The sequence below is a fragment of the Erpetoichthys calabaricus genome, chromosome 10, assembly GCF_900747795.2.
Source record: "Erpetoichthys calabaricus chromosome 10, fErpCal1.3, whole genome shotgun sequence".
Classification (NCBI taxonomy): Eukaryota; Metazoa; Chordata; class Cladistia; order Polypteriformes; family Polypteridae; genus Erpetoichthys; species Erpetoichthys calabaricus.
Window position 1 is genome coordinate 67,240,131 of NC_041403.2, and position 21,081 is coordinate 67,261,211.

A 21,081-nucleotide genomic window follows, 5' to 3' on the forward strand; every position below is an offset into this window, starting at 1 on the left:
TGCATTCTGTTCAGAAAACAGCAGGCAGGTAGAAATTCTAAAATGTCTGTCACTTTATGTCGTTAAAGTTCTCTTCTATTTAGAATTTGGCGTTTTAATATCTTCTGTAGTCATGAATTTCTGTTGCACCACTGTGAAATACAGGAAATCCATTTTATTTGCAGCCATTTGTGCGCCATCAGGCTTTTAAATTGTAATCATAAAGTTGTGATCTTATTAAATGATGGCTTGAATATACTGTTACATAAAATAAGCATTGATTTATTGATTGACGTATAAAGACTGTTTACTATATTTATTTTAAGCATGAATAGTTTGCTTTGTGTATTCTTGGAGTAATTGTCAAGGCTGCAGTACGTGTTTATGTCTTAATGCACTGTGTTGGCAAGTTAACTTCCCCCTCGGGGATTGATAAAGATACGGTGTCAGATTGGACAACAAGATATCTTTGAATTTCTGCTGTTTCGGGCAGCTATGGATATTTGTGTGATAAGAAGAAAGAAGGCTCACCAGTTATTTTCATAATCAAACATTATAATGACTTCACAAAATAGTCACTTCCCTTTTACCAATTGCAAATGTTGTATCTTTAAGTTATTAATATAACATACTTAACAATTTAATAGGAAAAATGTGTTTTTAAGATAATTAAATCAAATATGATAAGCATGAATGTATTCAGAGACTATTCACTTTGACCCTAACTTGGAAAAACACATTTCTAGTTTACAAAATATTTTTTTCAGTAGTTTTAGACTTGCAATCTGAACTTGTAATTTTTAACACATGTTCTGTGGGTCTGACTTTAACATGTTATTAGTTAAAATGTCTCAAAATGACATTAGATCAATCAGTGTGTTATCAACACAAAAGGACAGAATGCATTTATACCACATAAAACTGTGCATGAGAAAACATGGCATGCTAAGAAAAGAAACAATTATAGGCATCAAAAAGACACTGCCCATGAAACACACATCATGCTTATCTATCAAAGTTAACAATGGAAAGGGTTCAAAGATAAAAGTAAATGTAAACAATCTGCTTGATCCAATTGAGAGTCACAGTGGGGGAGTCGGGTGGGGGGAGACTTGGGGCCGGGCCTAAGACTAAGACAGCATTGATCACAAAGCAGAAATGGACAGTGGATGGATTTCAGTCCATCAGTCACACAGGGCCAACTTTAAAACACCAGTTAAACTGTCTTTAAAATGTGAGGGCAAAACTGTAATACCAAGTGGAAACCCCACACAGACACAAAGAAGCATGCAAACACCACAACAACAGCAATCAGGTATAGGACTCCAACTAAGAAAGCTGCACCACACAAAGGTAAAAGTTGAAAAACATAATGTACATGTAAGCGGTGGAGCTCCTTTCTTGTGTGGCACAACATTTTTGGAGAGACGAGTTACAAAACATAAATAAAGAGACTTTTATTTAAAGATAGCCATCCCACGATCCAACAAAGCAAATCACTGTCATCCTTTTTACAAGAGTTTTATCTAGATGATGGATAGACATGGGGAGGAGGGGTGGGATGGATATCTCCTGTTGAGAGAAACAGCTGACATGAAAGCATTCAGCTGGACAGCTAAGGATGACCTTTGCAGATATTCAAGGTCTTGTCTCGTCTCGGACTTTAAGATTATTTTTTTTTTCCTTGCAAGTGTGTAAGTTTTCTGAAGGCTGTTACTGACAGTACACAGCCACTCCACACCAGCATGAAAGCTCAATGTATCATCCTGTACGTTTACTTAAGTTTACCTTTGAAGTCTACTAAATTCTGTTTCCACCACTAGACTCTAAAACGCTTTGTTTTATGTGAAATTAACAGTTTGAAAGTTTACAGTTAGCACTTCAGTCTCACCACTCTAGAATCCTGGGGTTGAATCCCACCAGAGTCACTGTCCAGGTGACGTTTGCTCATTCTCTCTATGTTTACATGGGTTTTGCACATACAAATTGTAGCTATGCTAACTGTCAACACTAAATTAACTCAAAATGAGTGAGTCTGCATGTATGTATGATGCACTGGACTGCATGCCTTTTCCAGGGTGGGTTCTGACCTTGCACCCGATTCTGCTTAGATAGATTTATGACCTGGATTTGAAAATTCAACTGCGTAATAACTTCTTAGCACAGTATAATAATAATAACAACAACAACAACAATAATAATAATCTCTGTATTATAAAAAAAATCTTGAGACGAGACAAGACTATTTACAAGAGATTTTTTCAAGTCCCACGAGACGAGACTATTGCCAAGAGATTTTATCAGGTCCCGCCTCCTCTCAACCATTTATGGTTAATGGCCCACATTCTTCTCACGTCTCATTCATGTGCATGCTTTTAACAGACACAGTTCCTGCGCTCTCAGCTCTTATAAATTTTTACGCTTTCCTCGCTTTAAGTTCCCAATAAAAGAAGACTTATTATGTCCAAATCTTAATGAAGAATTTCGTCCTGAAGGGTTATCAACAGAAGAAATTAGTTCATGGGCAATCCTAGCACCGAGAAACAATGAAGTCAAACGAATTTCTGCGTATATTGTCGATCGGTTACACCACATATTGGTTAAATAAATATCAATAGACTATGTTGAAACACTTGGTGGTGATTGTGCGGAAGATGAAAACATCAACTTACAATATCCCATAGAATATCTACAACCGTTATCACACTGTCTGGTCTTCCACTGGCCGAATTACACTTGAAAGAAGGGTGTATCGTAATGTTATTGCATAATTTATGTCTGAGTGATGGGCTATGCAATAGGACAAGATTAATTGTATTCAAAATTGGTTGAACAATTCTGACATGTAAAATTTTAACAAGCAACAAGAAAGGTAATGTAGTACATCTTCTGCGCGGAAAACATTAGACACCAAAGGAGATCTTACTATACTATTCGTAATAAAACATTTACAGTTTCCTGTTAGAATAGTTTTTGCTATGACAATTAACAAATCACAGGGACAAACATTCGAAAAACTTGATTTATTTATTAGAGAGAAACAAATGATATTCACTCACGGGCAGTTATACGTTGTGTTGTCACGATATAACTCCAAACACGGAATCAAAATTCAAAGCAATATTGACGAAAAGTTAATTCCAAATATTGTTTTTACTGAAGTTTTACAGTAAAAGTGTAAGTTTAAAAAGTATGTGTGTTAATTTCAATGCCAAACAGAACGAAAATGTATAACGCAATGAATACCTCTAACACAACATGCAACATAATTTTCTTTCAATTTATTACATTTTACTATTTTTTACTATGGTTAATTACTTGCTATAATGTAAAATAGTTAGTTCTATTATGCATATGTAATAATTCCCATGAAAATAACAATCTGTTTAAATTGTACATCTGCTTCCCCATACGCGAGCAGCAGAGCCGCCAAGTGGCTAGCACGTAGCGCCTGCACAGGGGTTGGCGAGTGAAGCGAGCAGGGGGCAGAGCCCTCTAATAATAATAATAATAATATACCCACCCATTGTTTTTTAATTTGTCACCCTGGAACAAACCACAGACAGGACAGCAGTCCTTCACAAACAGTATTAATATATTAAATACATCTATTAGAAACAAAAATGATTATAAATAAAACATAAAATATTCCACAATAAAGAGTCAGATTTTAAATTGTAATTGCCATTTTCTCAAGCCATTTGGCTCTGTACAGTAATGTTTTACAGTCTTTTACTTGTTGTAGCCAGTAAATATTACTTCATATTCCAAATGGTCTAGCTTCTTCTAATAATGCATTCTAAATTAATCCTTTTGACTCTGTTTTATACCCTTTTTATCCAGAGCAGGGTCAAAGAAAGCCAATGATTATCCATACACAAGGTGGGAACCATTCCTGAATAGTACAGGTTTGGCAATCTACATAAATAAACTTGTAAGCTGTTTGGATATCTGTTTGTTTGTCAATCATGCTGAAATGGTTTTCACAAAATTTTGCATGTGTGTTGCTGTTGGTCTAACTTAAAATAAAGGCTATATTGTATATGAAGGAGAGGGGTTGTAATGTGAGCAGGGCCATCCAAATACCAATACCGATGTGGGGACAACAGTTCCCATGAGGTAGCAGGCATACACTGCAGCTGATGGGCAGAAACTGTCATCTGCATGCATCTCAGCATTTTCTTCTCAGCTAGTTTGGATCACATTTTAATCGCACTGTAGGATGACAACTTTTGTCTGAGAATACATCTTTTTGTCTTATTATGGGCTGTGTTTCCAAAAGTCAGCTTTTCCCCCATTTATTTATACCTAGGCAGTGTTGGGCACCTTGAGGAATGCTCATCTAAATAAATTCAGACATTGAATTAAGTGTACCCAAGACTCAAACTAAACCCAAACAAATAGTCTCATTTTACTGCAATTAAAGGAGCAAATTCTTAACTGTACATTGAAAATGTCAAATGTATCTGCTACATGACTGTAGAAATGGCTTCCCAGGTGTAAGATCAATGTGTCAGACTGAGAAATTGATAACATAATTCTAATGCAAGTACTGTATGTAGCTTCTGTCAAGCATAACACTGTAAGAGTGGCCAGATTTATTGCTTTTTTTATGTTTTGCATGTAGGCAGCAAAATTAGATGAAGATTTGGTATAAACAACATTACAACGGGAGCAAACCAGATGAGGCCACAGGGCCCACTTAAAAGAAATAGGGATTTCCTGCTTCATAAAAAAATCTGTTTTTAAAATAAATAAACCTATGCAGAGAAACCATGCTAAAAGCAGAATTGTAGGGGAAGAGAACTCTGGTATATTACCACATCCAGCTTTGAAACTATGAGATGTGTACATATCAGTTTTGGGTTTATTTGCTTTTCAGTGTGAAATGATATTCAGAGGACATTATGGAAAGAGCGGATCTGGGATAAAATGGTGAAGGTTTTTATTATTAAAAACAATATGTCTTATAAGCATTTTTGAAAGAGAAAATAATTATTTAGTTTGGTTTCTCCCTCTGGTAACCTGAACTTTCAGACATGGAGGCTGATGCAGATAGTACCATTAATGCCCTCTAGTGGTGTCATAATTTCCCTTTTCTAAGAATCACGTTCAAATGATTAATTATTGACTTGTGTGGCATACTCATATTTTAGGAATCACAATAGTGTGTTCCCATACATTATTCTACTTACGCAGTAAAACCAAACTTTGATAAGATGGTGGACACTATGTCACCATTCTTAGAAGGAATATATTTTGGCCTCTGTTTAGCTGACAAATAATTGCTTCAAAGTTTGCTGTAATTTATATATATTTACAATCATAAGATAGCTAAGACACATTTATGGCTCAATTTCATATTTCTTACCAAACGAATTTCTCTTTTTCAATATTTTTTTCATTGTTTATCACTATGCACATTTTTGTTCTGTTTTTTACTAATTCTGGTCCTTGCTACAATAATAAATATTAGTCTTTTCTTTTAAATTAATAAGAAAAGTTTAAACTAAAAGAAAACACCACCACAAAACAAGAATAAACAACATTGAGCTATTTCAGTTCGCTACAGTGCACCGGCTGATCTTTCTTCACTGCTACCTATGAATTTGAAACTCATCCCATGCCAGACGGTTTAACACAATTTTCAACAGCTTCTTTGTTCTGCATATTTTATTATGTTAAAAATCAGCTTCTAAACTTTCAGTAACGTAGTTACAGATATAGACATTATACAAAAATGAAACAAGAGGTCTCACGTCCAGATGTATGGTTTTGCTGTTCAAAACAATTACAGGCTTGCATCGATAATGTACATTATATAAGAAAATGCATTTTTGACACTTGTATGGCAGTGGTATAAGACAAAAATGTTTTTTAAGACTTAAAACAGGTTAAAGTAAAATTCCCATATCCAGGTAAGAGGAGCACCCTCTACTGATTGTCTTATATATATATTTTTTATCCAAAATCTTGCCTTTTGAATGATGACTGAAGATTAGGTCTTTTTGTAACCTACTGAATATGTTTTAAAAATCTCATGGGCTTGAAATGAAGAACATCTGTTCACAATATTTTACGATTTGTTTTTTGTTTTTTTTTTTTAATGACATATGCTCCATCCACATTACCCCTCTGAAAGTTGCTAGAATTATTTTATTGTGCATCCTTCTTGGTGAATATTTGGAAAGACTGTTCCACATTCATTGAATTTACAGCATCCATAGAAATGTCACATTTCTGCAATCAATGCTTCAAGTCATCTGGCCACCAAGCCACACTCTTAAAGAGACAAGATTCATTCAGTCTTTCTCCCTCCCCCCCATCAGGTTGGATTTTGCACCTTCGTTACATCCATCAACGATACAAATTCATTATAGGTTCTGTACACATCCCAGTGACTGGATTGTGTCTGCCAAGCGCAATACTTGTAAACTTGTGTCAGTGTTCTTAGCCTTTTGGCTAATGGATAACAGCAGGTACAATGATAATTCCTTGGTGCCCAGTCACTGTTACCATCAGTTGACAGTTGGTACCTGATTTAAATTGTACTCCTTTGCTTTAAGGCGTAGGTTGGCAATGCTATTGGCCATGTTCATTCCCTGGGCGGAATTGGTGTTTGCACATGTGGGAGAGTAGGTAGCCATGGTACTGAAAAGAACAAAACATATAGGATTATTTTTAAATTATAAATTAACATGATTATATTAATTTTAGAAAATATTGAAAATCAAATAGATTGTCATTCTAACAGAGATATACATGCTGAAAAGCAAATGAATTATATTGGTGTCAGCAATCAAAACTTGAAAAATACTGAATCTTCACCATGGAAGATGGATATTTTCACAAATGCCAAATAGGGAATTACTTCTGCTTGTTAAGTTTGACTTGATTGTATGCAGTGTTGTTTTCTTCAAATAAATTCAATAAAATAATTTAAAAAAAAAACGAATTACCTCTGCCGATCCCTATTGCATAAGATCTCATTTTTGCCTTCATTTTATGATAATCTATCAATTTCAATATCCATCCAAAAATAAGGCCTCATAGACATTTAGGATTTTTTGAGAAATCAGATACAACATGCCATGTGGTCAAGTCTAACTCTGCCACACAAAAAACATGTATATCTATTTTTATTGTGTTTGCTCAGGCCTATATTATATTATGCCAATAAAAATGGCAGATTACTGTATAATGTTAGGACAAAGTGGAGAGCTGTCCCTACAAAAAAACAAAAAAGTCATTCATAACAAAATTGCCAGGCCTGAATTGGATTTTTGAATTACTTCAGAAAAAATATCAGTAGTGCAGGGTCTGCTTTACATGAGATTAATTCAAATGTAAATATTTTGTTTGTGTAATGTGGAAATACTTGCTTTTGTCATTTAACAATAATGTAACAAAGAACTACCAGTAGCAGATTCACTATGCTAGAATCAATACAGAACACTTTTAAGAGTTCAGTTTTATTAAGCAGGCTAGTTCTAAACACAGCTTTTCAGTTAAAATGTGGGCATTTTAAAAATGTTGCACATTTAATTTCATTATTTTAGGCAGTGCCCATTGGAACAAAATGATTAGACTGCCGTGCCAGGAGCATAGAGTTAGTACTAACAGTAGCCATGGGTGTAATCTTGTTAATCCATTTTTTTAAAGCTGTTACTTTCTTATATTCTGGCAGCATCAGTCTAAAGGTAGCACCCGTCTCTAAAGGGGTACTAGCTGGGCACATGCACTTATTTAAGGCCAGTTTAGAAATCTGTACGGCTTTGGGAAGTTGGAAGAAACCAAAGTACTCAAACAAAACCCATGCCGACATGAGGAGAAACAAGAAGTGCTTGGACTGGATTTGACACAAAGTCAGTGAAAATCAGAGGTCACAGTGCTGACAGGCCTTGTGCCGCCATACTTTTTCCTAAAAAGGTGTATTATTTATTTTACTTTTTTTTCTTTTTTTTTTTTTTTTTTTTTTTACAAAAGAGGCAACAAGTTATCAAACTCAGATTTTGCCTATTCATTAAAATCATAAATAAGAGATTATGTGCCACAAACAAGCCTTTTGCTTTTTATCATTTCTTCTTTAAAATCTACAAATGACACAGAGAGCACTTAAATAAACACCAAGAGTAACATTGCTGCAGTTCTGTTTGAAATGGCCAACTGATTGTCTGATTGATTGAAGCATGAAAAATAACATTTGCCAAATGGGAACATTTAGGACTACGATTGTTTCCGCACTTGACATTTACACTGTTTGAAGTTAACTAAAATTACCGTGAATGAAATCAAAACGTCTTTGCATTTGAAAGGCAGACTTTTTTGCAAAAGAATCATTGGTGCTCCTTCTGGACTCAGATGCCAATTTGAAATAAATAAATTGTGAACCTGTAATGGTTTCCTTATGCCACCATTCACTTGTACAATGAGATTTTGTCTTCCTTTGCATCTTGTCTTCTGTTGTGACAAGTGTTCTTAAGACACTTTTGTCTTGTTTTTCAACCTCTTTTACATAAATAAAATACAAGTTAAAAAACAAGCTTTTTCTACTCAGTCTTTTTTTTCTGCATTGGAATGTTATTTTGCTCATTGTTTTAATGTAATTATTTCTACTGGAATTTGTGTGTGTGAATATAACTGACTGCCATGCACTACAAGGAGCAGGAGACAAGGTCCATTATTTAATAATTAAGATTTCATTTTATATGTTTTCAGTAGAATATTTTAATTGTTTTAACTATGTGAAAGTGCAATGGGTGATGCAGTCAAGATATGCATGAATAGTTAATGAAAAAAAAAATATATATATGTAAATTTCCTATACATTTCAGAACAGGTCATCCACCTGAAGCTAAGCATGTTCGGGCCTGGTCAGCACTTTGAATGGAAACCATCTAGAAAAAACTTGGGTTGCTACTGGAAGAGGTGTTGGTGAGGTCATCAACTATTGCTTGCCCTGTGGTTTGTGTATTGATCCCAATGCCGCAGTGCTTTGTGCTGTAAAAATGGCGCTGTCCTTTTGGATGAGACATAAAACCAAGGTCTTGACTCTGTGTGGTCATAAAAGATCAGGGTGAATCCCGACATCCAGACTAAATTGCCCTCCATGGCTTAGTCAACCCTCCTCCCCCACTAATAATAATCCCCTTTCTCTAATTGTCTCTCTCTCTCAGGCCTTCACCACCTAATAGCTAATGTATGTTGAGCATACTGGTGCAAAAATGGCTGTTGTCGCATCATCCAGGTGGATGCTACACATTAGTGATGGTTGAATTGGTTCCTGAATCACTATGAAAAGCACTTTGAATAGTGAGAAAATCATTATATAAATGTAAAGAATTATTATTATTATTATTATTATTATTATTATTAAACCACCATTATTCAGTGTTCAGGACTACAGGGAAATTATGTGCACTATCAAGCACAGCTAACAGAATTAGATAAAAATTTACATTTTCCAAAGCAACTTACATATGAGATCAGTAAAATGAAATAAACATTAGTCTGGGGGACTGTTTGGAGTTACAGGACAAGGTAACACAATTGATCATCACAAGTGAAGAAGTGAGGACAACAACAAGCTGGCTACAATTCATAGGTTACAAAAACCTAATATCAGTTAGACAGAAATTCACCAAACAAGAGACTTATGAAACGTTTCTTAAACACATTGAAAGAGTCAGAATTTCAAATGGAGGTGGGTAGTGCATTCCATCAGCTAGGAGCTACAAATGAAAATAGTCTGGATTGAGATCTGATGCCATGCAGAGGTGGCATCACAAGATGCCGTTCATCAGCAGATCTGAATGGTCGACAAAGCATACAGTAGAACCACAAAAGTATCCCCATATAGATACAGTATTTTAAGATAGTGATCTCAAATTCGTTTAATCTAATTCACAGTCACAGAGGGCTGGAGCTTATCTAGTAGGAGACAACCCTAGATGTGTGATGTATTTAAAATGTTTGAAGAAAGCTAAGCACCCATTTCCATAACCATGTGGCAGCTATGCTAACCACAGTACCACCTTCAGTGCTACACCTAACTGAAAGAATATTTTTACCAGCATAAATAATATTTGCATGTATTATTCCATGGGTTATCATATCATTTCTTAACATCAAACTAAAACAATAGTAAGCTGGTTATGTAATATGCCATATATATAGTAGTAAGCACCGCATTTTCAGTAATGTTTTCAATCTGCAACTTCTTTGACATTTGTTTTGGCTGCAGGAAGGTCTCTTTAATGCACGATCATCTTGTCAGACAAATTTGTCTCCAGTTCCATTATCGTCATTTAAAAGTAATTTGCAAAACTTCCCACTGGAAATCAAATGGTTCAAGGTAAATGTCTATTAATACTTTTTTTCCCTGCAACTATTAAGATTTCTTGTGCTTATTCTACTCTAATCACTGAAAAGACTTAACTCAAGTTTATATTCCTGTATTAAATTAAGTACAATTTTCTAAATTTTAAAATGAATATGGATTATAATGGAGTCAGTAAAGAGCTGCAGTGGTGTGCATCTACAAAGAAAAAACTGGCTTGATTGTACAAGTAGATATAAGACTGAAACATGGTGTCTCCAACATTCCTGTTATTTTTTGCTTGTTAATAACCTTTACTCATTTTTTGTTTCTACTTTAGATGATTTTATATGACAAAATACTGAATAAATGATATTATGCAAATATAAGTATGTATATTTTCTTGGTATCTTCAAACATTTTTACTACACTTAAATGTGTTGGATTTTTGTGAAACAGCAGGCTATTGTGTGTATCTTTACATTTAATTACAAAGGTAACTTATCTTCAATCCAAATCGTGAATTAAATAGAAAAATTATAGAACTTACAAAATAATACTAGTCTTCAGGGAAAAATGGAAAAAAAAATATCTTCAAAAGCACATCCATTCATATTTTGCACATATCTGTTATCATCTCAAAAATCACCATAGAGAAGTGAATGAATTTTGGAACATAATTCTTTATTTACCATCAAATTCAATGTCTGTGTATTAACATTTGCAAGAAACAGAGAAATTTGGGATGTTTGAAAGATAACTCAATGTTATAAATATTAACATGTGTTAAAAATTATTTTCAATAGTGCCATTCACATTGCAGAGCTATATTAATTTATTCATTATATAAATGCATTAGGCATACTTTCTTGGAAGCATAGTTTAGATATAATATTTAAAGGTTTCCCATGGAGCCACAAAGAGACAACATGTTGCAAGTTGGTTGAACATGCAAATAAGAATTTTATTGTACTCTGTATATGTGACAATACTATTACTATTATTACTACTGATGCATTATTTGCTAGGATTTCCATTTAGCACAAACAGTTTAGTCTCATATGTGCGATTAATTATTCTTTCCCTCTTAAGAATATCACTCTGTACGCCATCCATCCTTCTATCCATCCAGACCCTGAACTGTTTTTTTTCAGTTATAGTCATGACGTGCACAGCTTGATTTGACAAAATCTGAATGGGTTACGTTAAAAGAATGGAATTCAGTAGTGTATAAGGTCAACCTTTTGATTACTTCAAACTTTCATACTTTCTGCTAAACAAAACTCATATTTCTTACTTTCACACCTTCTTCAATAGACATGCATTGATTTGTAAAAAAGGAAAGAAACAAAAGAAGAATCTTAAAATAGACAAAAAAAATTAGATCCCACAAAAGAGAAAGGAAAGTGATCCATGACAGATGTCACAAGAAAAAAAGAAAAAGTGGACACCAAGAATATGTAGAAACTAATGCAAAGATAAACACTCGGGTTGTGATTCACCTGTAGGGTGTAGCAGTGCCCCAGGAGAGATAGTCGTTAGGCCGTGGAGCAGGACGAGGTACAATTGGCTGTTCTACAGCAGTCACGTCCCCTGAGTAGGACTTGAGCAAGGAAGCATTTTTGCTGGCAAGCATGGCTCTCTCATTCCTTCGGAACTTGGCTCTCCGATTCTGAAACCATACCTAAAAAAGTATTTCCATCATACAATGAGCTAATAATAGAAATTATTGAAACAAATCATACTAATTTAAATGTGAGATGTTTTTGAATATGAATAATTACTCTGAAATTTCTGTAGGTCAGTTATCTGGAGAATTAAAATATTGATTTCACGTTTGAGTTCACATTCCAGAAACTGCAAAAACTAAAGACTACTTTTGATTAAGTTCTGGTTTTCTTCACATCAATCCATCACCATTATTAGTTCACTTTTGCCAAATATATTCTGAGGAAATATGAGCACCGTATATCTCAAAAGTTCAAAGACAGAAAACTGCCCTAAACAGAATGGCAGGTCATTACATGGTACACACAGGCACACCAGACCACCTGAATCTAACGGAAATGTTAAAAACTCATGACAACACAGAGACAACATTTAAATTCAATACAGCAAATGAGCTGGGAATTCAGTCCAGGACTCTGATACTGTTAACCAGAATAGTACTGTGCAATAATCATTTACCACACACCACTGGTGTAAACCAAAATGGCAAACAGGTAACAAGGTTGCCTTACATCTACTGATTAGTCCTCAGGTGAGAAGTCTTTCAAAAAGAGTTTACATGTGCACCCTGAAATTAGGTGGATTTCCACCAGGACTTTGCTTCTGCCCAAAACAGTAGGGCTAAGTTCATGGTAACCCGTATCCTAGACTATTAAGAGTGCATGTTCAATTGGTATTGTGTCTTGCACCGGAAATGCCTCTCATCAAAGTCTGGCTGCTATCTTAGGCCAATTGCTCCTTATTGCCAGGTTAGGCAATGGCGCCTTAAAATCCTGCTGGCTCAAAAAATGGATCGACCTAAAGATTCAGTATGTCTGTAAAAAGTACATAATCTTACATAATTACCATTTTGAACCAATACTTTGAAACGAATAGGCAGCTAAACAGGGCATTATATGCTGTCTTTTTCCTTTTTTGAATAAGTCATAAATAAAATATATTTGCCATTTTTGTAAACCGAAAAATTAAAAAAAAAAAAACTACAAAACTGAATGGCTGCAGCCTACATGATGATCATAGCAAATCACAATGAATGTTTTGTACTTTTCTGAATCCAAATTTGGTTAAAACAGAAAAGTTGTTTCAAGGGGTTTCTTAATTTTTGTCTTTACCATCGGAATATTGTCATATTTGATTTTGCTATACAAATTGTTTTCTGATGCTTTGTGATAAGAAATCAGAGTTGGAAACTTCATGCATAAAGAAACTTTACAGATGCACAGATACGCACTTCAAATCAGATAATTAAAAACACATGTATTCTATTATTGCTTGTCAAAAAATGATAAAATAAAAAGAGCAAACCTCAAAGGGATTAGTTATTGTCAGCTAAGGTTAACTTGCTTTGGCAAGTCGATATGAATTACTGTATGGAATAGTGATTTAATTTTTCCCACATGCAAGTATTACCTGGACACGGGCTTCGGTGAGATTTACACGACGTGCAAGGTCCTCTCGTACAAAGGCATCAGGGTAGTGCGTCCTTTCAAATACTCTCTCCAGTGCCTGAAGCTGACTGCTGTTGAAGGTAGTTCTGTTTCGTCGTTGTTTTCTTTTCTTCTTCTCTTCTGAGTTTAACTGGTCATCTGAGATTCAAGAAACACAGGTAAAAAACATGGATGTGACATGAGACCTTCATCTGATAAAAAAACTGGATCAAGACTAGTGTTAAAGAATGGAGCTAATTTCAGATAAATTCATTAAAATACATAAAGAGCTTCTAACAGACTAAGTGAGACTGAACTCTGCATGTGAGGAAACCCACATATGGAATCAGTGTATATGGCCGGTGTTTGCAAGATAGTCACGTGACTCTAGCCATTTCAAAACAAACAGCAGAACTTTTAAAAGAATGCACTTTGGCCTTGAAGTTTGCCATTGGAAGTGCATAAAAATAATGAAAAAGAAAACAACTACACTACATGGATTGCTGCAGCTATGAGGGTCTGTGAATATTATTGGTATGAAAGCCTGTGTGCAGGATACAGTTATTGTGCATTTATAAAATACTCAATGAAATTTATAACAATACATATAAGAATTTGTATTATCTCCCTTTCAATCAATTTTAAACATAATTTCAGGTATAAGTGCAACAATACACAATGTCAATTGGCTAAATATTGCATCTTGGTAAACATGGTAGAATTCACATTAAACATTTATGATATAGCACATGAATTGAGAAAACACCGATTGGTTGCATGTAAAAATGTGCTGAAATCTGAACTGGATATTATGGTGGCTCATTGACAGGGCCGGATTTTCCTATAGGCTAACTAGGCTTCAGCTTAGGGCCTCAAGATCAAGAGGGGCCTACATTCAAATTGTTAGCAAAATTTTATTATCTCTCATGTAATTTACAAACTTAAAAATGGAAGGTGAAAGGGCCTCATAAGTGGAATAGCCTAGGGCCTCTTTTCATATAAATCCGGCCCTGCTCATTGACTATGTCTGCTGCCACACAGTTCAAGTGCCCTGCTTGGCATTTCTGGTTTGGTCATTGGTTGAGCTCTGAAACTGTATTCTGAGATGTACTGTATGTTAGCATGGGAGAATGTAAAAGCAATTATGAAAGTTGCTCAGATGTTAGCGTATATTCTATACACTATTGAATATTAATCAAAGGATGGTTTGCTCACACTGTATGATGCATTAGTGAGACCGTTTCAGGAGGACTATCAGTATTTGTGGTCATATCACTATGAAAAAGACACAGCAGATCTAGACGGTGTTCATCTTCTTTTGAACAGTGGAGAGATGTGCGTGTGGACCTAATCCAGGACAAGAAAATTCTCAAAGGCATTGATACATTTGATGAGGTGGAAGTCTTTTATTCAATCTATGGAAACAAATATAAAGAGTACAAAAGGAAAGCTGACTTGACTTCTCTATTAATTTAAATCAAGTTTTGTATTTAAATACGTTCTTGTTTATCATGGTGCTAGAGAGTGGCAACGTATTGAATGTTCGTTGGAAATGGAAATAAAAATTTCAGTGTACTCTGCACACAGGACAGTAGTACTACCAAGTACTAAAAATAAGAATAATAAAAGTACTGTTAGACACAAATGAAACTAAAATGGAATGACATTTACAACAGAATCCTGTAAGCATTTCTGCATACAAATTGTTGTTAGAATCAGGATGAAAATACCAAGTAAAGTACATGAGTATGATGATATAGGGACAAAGGGCTTTGATTGACTTAATGTTCTCCAATTATTTATAAAATGTTCTATATTTTAAGTGTTGAAATAATCCATTTCCCATGAGTGTGTCAGTTTTCTCCCAGTACTCTAATTTCCTCCTTTAATCCAAACACATGTCTGAAAAATGAATAGGTGACTGGCATGAGTATGTGTGAGTGTATACATGAGTAGACGATATATTTTTATCTTAGATTTTGTTTTTGTGAACAGCTACAAAAGTCAGTCATTTCAGATGTAATCAGAGTTACAGCTGGGATGTCCTTCTGCACTGCTAACCTTACTAAGCGTTCTTTAAACTGAAATCAGTGTCAGTATTGCACATCAGGTATAGTTTAACTAATGATTGTACGTGCAACAACCCGCAATGTCTGTACATAATCTACGAGAGGTCAGTCATAAATGTACTTGTATCTAATAACATTAAAATGGTAATCTTTGTCCCTCTAAACAAGCAAATACATGTTTAAGCACAGAACATCTGTCTATGCTCTTTATTAAAACTACTTATTCCGGACAGAACCATTTGCAGCTGAATTTTCATATAGTGGCTCGTGGCTTTAGGCAGAAGTCTGTCCATTTTAGTACACACACAAACACAGGCATTTATTGGGCCTTTGAGCCTGAGAAATGCGACTAATGGACTCCAGCTTGAAAGGAAACTGGGGTCCAAACACTATGAGGCAGATGTGTGACTTACTGTACCCTTTGTCCTCCTACAGAACACAAATGAGTTTAAAAATGTGAACAAGGTAGAGTGACACTTGCAGAGACTAATCAGGCCTAGCTACTCAAGGGGAGGTATAACTATATGTAGAGCATGTTTAACGTACTGAGGGTAATTCAGAATTCTGCAAAACATACTGTATGCTATAATCTATATTAGATTTAATGACAGAGTTTGTGCCACTCATGTTGTAGCTCAGTCATCCCAGTCCAACCTTATCCTCAGTTTGCTGACACACAACAAACCTTAAAGTCTCCATATTTACTGCGGCTCAGCAGCAGTGCTTCTGCCTATAATTTGATCAGTGACCACTGTAATTTTCACCCATACAAAAGTTTCATCCCTTTAAGAATAATTTTGACAGCACCAGTAATTTCTGAAAAAATATATATCAAATAAATATTTAAAGTATCTTTAAATGATTGGAGTATTACTTTAAGCCTTCACTTTTGCAAAGACATTAATTTAATAATTAGAAGCGTAACTGCTTAAATGATATAGCTCTTGACATTTTTTTCATCCCACGTTTTCCCAGTTAATTGATACTTCTCTGAGATGGTAGCAATAAAACGGACACAAAAATACATGGGTCAGTATGGACAACAAAGGTGGACGTGGAAGTTTTTGCAGCCCTCTGTTTTGTTAATAGTGGACTTTAACAAAGCCTAATATGGTTCAGTAACTGGAATGGAAGACAACTTGCATGGCATGCTTAGACTGATTAGTGTGCCAACTTCCATTGCCTCATACACTCAGGCTGGATTCAGTAATGTGATATTAAAACTCTGAGCATTTTACATTCACGTCTAAGCTTATATTGAGATAACACCTCTTTGAACCCTTGGGTTTTAAGCTGTCTTTGTGGGACACAATTTCATAGGGTTCATTGTGACTCCTTTGTTATTGTTATGAATTTGCTTTGGAAGATTTACTTTGTTTGGGCATGCTGCAGCATATTTTTAATGAACAATTTAATTTTCCAGCAAAGCAGCCCATTTTATTAATAATATATTTTGCCAAAGATGCACTCTGTACTCCTGATGATACACATTTAGTAAATATAAAATCTACCCATACATATTATATTGTGTTTAGTGATTATAACATATTCTACTTCTCTTACGGATTTCAATGAAATGAAATTGCCAAAAAAAAACATTTAGCCCTTGCACTTCTGCATAATGCTTATTTATTGGTTTTTTTTTTGGTTTCAGTGCAACTCTATAAAGTACACAGTAATACTAAAAATAACAAATAAATTAGCATTGCACAAAACAAATGTGGTGTCAAATTATTAATGAAATAAAGTTTACTACATACTATATGTGTATACATGCATGTATATTTTTTTCTTGCTACTGTGCCATATGAGGCCAGTTACGTCAATCCAGTCAGCTTTTACTTATTTAGTTATACAAGTCACACAAGTCATGCACAGCTTCACAGACTAGGCAGGGATTTGAGAAGGTATTTCCAACTGGGACAAATATTGGATTCTATTGATGGAAGTATTAAATAAATACTCCTCTGTTCATCTTCATCTGGTTTACTTATAAACAACATCTACAAATAAATCGTTAGGATTTTTGAGCGTGTTTAAATTTAATTGGAAAAAAAAACTAAATTATTTTCAAAAATATATTTTACTTCAAATATGCCGGCATCGCACTTACAGGTCATAAACGTTGTGACAGCCCTTTCACGACAATAACCGTTCACAAAATTAGATTATGAGAAACTTCTTTACCGAAACATTAATGCTTACAAGTATGTTGAGGAGTTCTGGGTAAACAATTCTGCAGCTTAGCGATACATATTGCTAGTGCGTGTGTGTGAGACAAAAGGCAAATAATGGTTGGCTTTCTTTGTGTAATGAAAATAAAACCATAGAACGAATCTTTATTTAAAACGTTGCTTAAGTAATCATTTGTACCACTTAACTTTACAAACATAGCATATTATGAAGACTTTCAGACAATTTGTACTTTCATAAAATTAACATACTCTTCAATCTATAAGACTGGGTATCTGTGTAATTAAAAAACGCCAGTTTTCTTTCTTTCTTTCTCGTTCTTATTTTAGTATTAGGCCTATTATAAAAAAACTGCTTGCCCTATTATAATTAATATTTTATTTCATTGTATATTATTAACGAAATAAAATACATTCGACTCGTTATTCCATTAGCTCTAACCATCGCAATTATATATATTAGATGGAATATTCAGCGATTAGTTTTCTAACCCTTTCATCTAATGCAGGTCCATAGGTCGCCAGTGCAGGCAGGAGCTTAATGGAACTGCAGGCTACGCATACACTTATACAGAGCCAGTTTAGAGACAGATGCAGATAATATTGCCTGCAGTTCTTTGAAAATGAGATAATAAATAGAAAAAACAATAAATACATACATACTTGTGGGGAGATAGACAGACTGATTGATTGACTGACTGACTTTTCACGCGTTTGCCCAAATGGATTATAACAAGGCCGGATCTAGGGGTATGATGGAATGGGCTAGGCCCCGAAGAAAATTTCCCAACCACGAAGCAGACTCTGGATGATTTGGAACCCCTCTCTTTGATGGCGAAGCTGGAAACACCCGCTTTACGATCTCGGCCCTCAGAAAGCTAAGGAGAACCACTCCCTCGAAACCAGCCTAATCCTTCAAATGGCCTTGGGTTTTTCATGATGAAATCCGTATAAAAGATCGGGTTCAGTTTGACATTCCGGGCCGGGAGAACTCTGTTGGAGTTTGTATGGTAGCTCGGTGTTCTCCCGCAGTACAAAAAGGCGTTCAGTTTATACTGATGGTCGGGATGTGCGTGCGTGTGGATGTAGGTATTGTTAAGAGTGTCCCGCGATGGATTGACATCCTATACAAATTTGGGATCAGCCATACGCCCTCCAATTTCCTAATCTGGAATAAACAACTTTATGAAATGTAATGCACGAATGAATGTGCATTTTTTTATACTTCTTAAAAACTCATGTGCTTGCGGTATATTCTTGCAGAACCTCTAATTTCGTATACAAGCGCTTTAAACTCTCAAATTTAAAGAGTTTTTCATTCCAAGTAAATACACTCATTGATTGGTGTCATAATGGCTTTTATAAATTACTGGTGAGGAAAGAGGGCGGTTTGTATGCAGATTAATAATTGATTTTTAGAAGTTCAATTGTGAATTTAATTGAATTTCAAATTAACGTGTTTGACTTAAAAGTAGCACCCTTTTCGTTTGGCGCTGTACCATTTGTGACGCCATTTGATCTCTTTTAATGAAAAATTGTCTTCTGGTTTAGCTACCCAAGATCTAAAAAATATGGTGTTTAGTACAGAGTTAAAGGCCTATACCGCCTTAACCTCACATACAAAAATCGTTTGGATTTTTTTCAGCGTACTGAACCCTCCAAAATATCAAATCAAAACAACTTCTTTTGGGTGAAAACAAGATAAAGCTGAGAAAAAAACTATAAAGGAATTCCACAATGAATGCAATATCTTTGTTATCAGTAATGTACTGTTTATATGTGCTTGGGCTGGTCGAGTAAGCGCGCTTAAAATGTGAAGTGTTTTCCTCTTGAAAGCTCTGCAGACAACGCGTCTCAGGGGGAAGAGTGTCCTGTCATAGACACACTCCCTTCTATACACATCCAAGAGATCTTAAATCAGTGCAATAAAACTTCAGAGCACAGAGGGGCTGAAACTCTGCTGATGGATATATCAGCTCTGAACTCTGATCCCGTTATCTTAGGCTACAAAAATGAAAGGGGCAATCGCTCTACTCAGCAGACATCTGAGCAGCAAATTTGAACTTTCTGTACGATACTAAAACAAAGTGCTAACTTTTCTCTTTACTAGTTAAGCATTTTTGAACTAGATATTGTATGCGGTTTCCTCTTAATATATGTGGCCTTATAAATGAATTTTAAATTAAATAAATGCAAAATATATGAGATCTAAGACGATCTTTTGCTATAAATTAAATAAATGCAAAATATATGAGATCTAAGACGATCTTTTGCTATGAATTATCGTGCGACTTTGCTCATTCGTGTTAGTCTCATATGAAAGTGGCGAAAAGTAAACATATAGACGGTTTAGAAGGGCAAATGTTAGCGATTTAATGATTGATATGAATGAGCACATTAAGAGCGAGTGTTTACTGAAATGTTAAGGACAGCTGTGCAATTGTGATTTAAACCTTAACTTCGCGGACTAATCTTGGAGTAGTACTGGCTACATTCACTTGTGGCTGCAATAATAATAATAATAATAATAACAGCGTCAGCATTAACATGCCGCTACTTTGGAAACTCTTCAAGTTAATGCGCGTGAGGATGGATACAACTCATTAGCGTCTGCATAACAACGTTTGAAATCTTTCCGTGGATTCAGTGGGTATCTACCCTCCCTGACATTTGAAGCGGATGAACACTGAACATGAAAGTGTAGCGACAACGAACAGATCGGGTTGAATTTTTCTTATTAAACTGTAGCTTTCATCCATACAGTAATGGAGGAGCAACTTTTAAAGTAGGGGGAAAATATACAAATACGATTCGCCGTTTTATTGGCTTTAATAGCTTTGCTACTCATTGTCATAGGTTTGTTGCCTTGTAATTTAAGGTGTGAAATGATGTATTTTACTTTCATATTCTGGATTGTACACTTGTTTCTTTCCATTGCAAAGCACCGTGCTGCGCTTCGCCCTGTTAAGAGTGCTATATAAAACAAATGATGGTTGAATTCTCATAAAAAAAACAACATTCTAGGGAAAAAATATCAAAATTTCTGATTTTAGACAGCAATACGAAGAAGAAGGAGAAACGACACAGCTGATTAAACTCAGAACATTCAAAATTCATTTTCATAATTACGTTGTTACTGTAACTGTAATCACTGTCTTTATTATTGTATCGTACAGTAATTTAGATTGTTATAATCGCTGACTTTTAAACGATCGTTCTAATTAATATATAAAGGTTATGCTCTGATCTATCCCATGGTTAGTCGCTGTTTACAGCTATATTTTTTTTTTTTTAAAGCGGCACCGTATGCAACGCATATTTTACAAAACATGGAAAACATCAATCTAATATTTTTTATTTGTGTTCAA

At 35.0% G+C, this 21,081-nt stretch overlaps 1 protein-coding gene across 5 annotated transcripts in view; it reads right to left on the reverse strand.

Annotated features, from left to right (window-relative positions):
- Nucleotides 1-21,081, reverse strand: part of prrx1b (paired related homeobox 1b) — a 45,612-nt gene that overhangs the window by 17,603 nt on the left and 6,928 nt on the right. For 3 of the 5 annotated variants that reach the window (XM_028811363.2, XM_028811364.2, XM_028811362.2), the window contains exons 2-3: nt 13,436-13,611; nt 11,800-11,981 (exon numbers count right to left, since the gene is read on the reverse strand). In XM_028811363.2, coding sequence (XP_028667196.1) covers nt 11,800-11,981; nt 13,436-13,611 — 358 coding nt within the window. Of the gene's footprint in view, nt 1-5,634; nt 6,631-8,285; nt 8,348-11,799; nt 11,982-13,435; nt 13,612-21,081 lie in introns of those variants that run through there. The other 2 variants (XM_051933239.1, XM_028811361.2) reach the window with 2 other exon arrangements.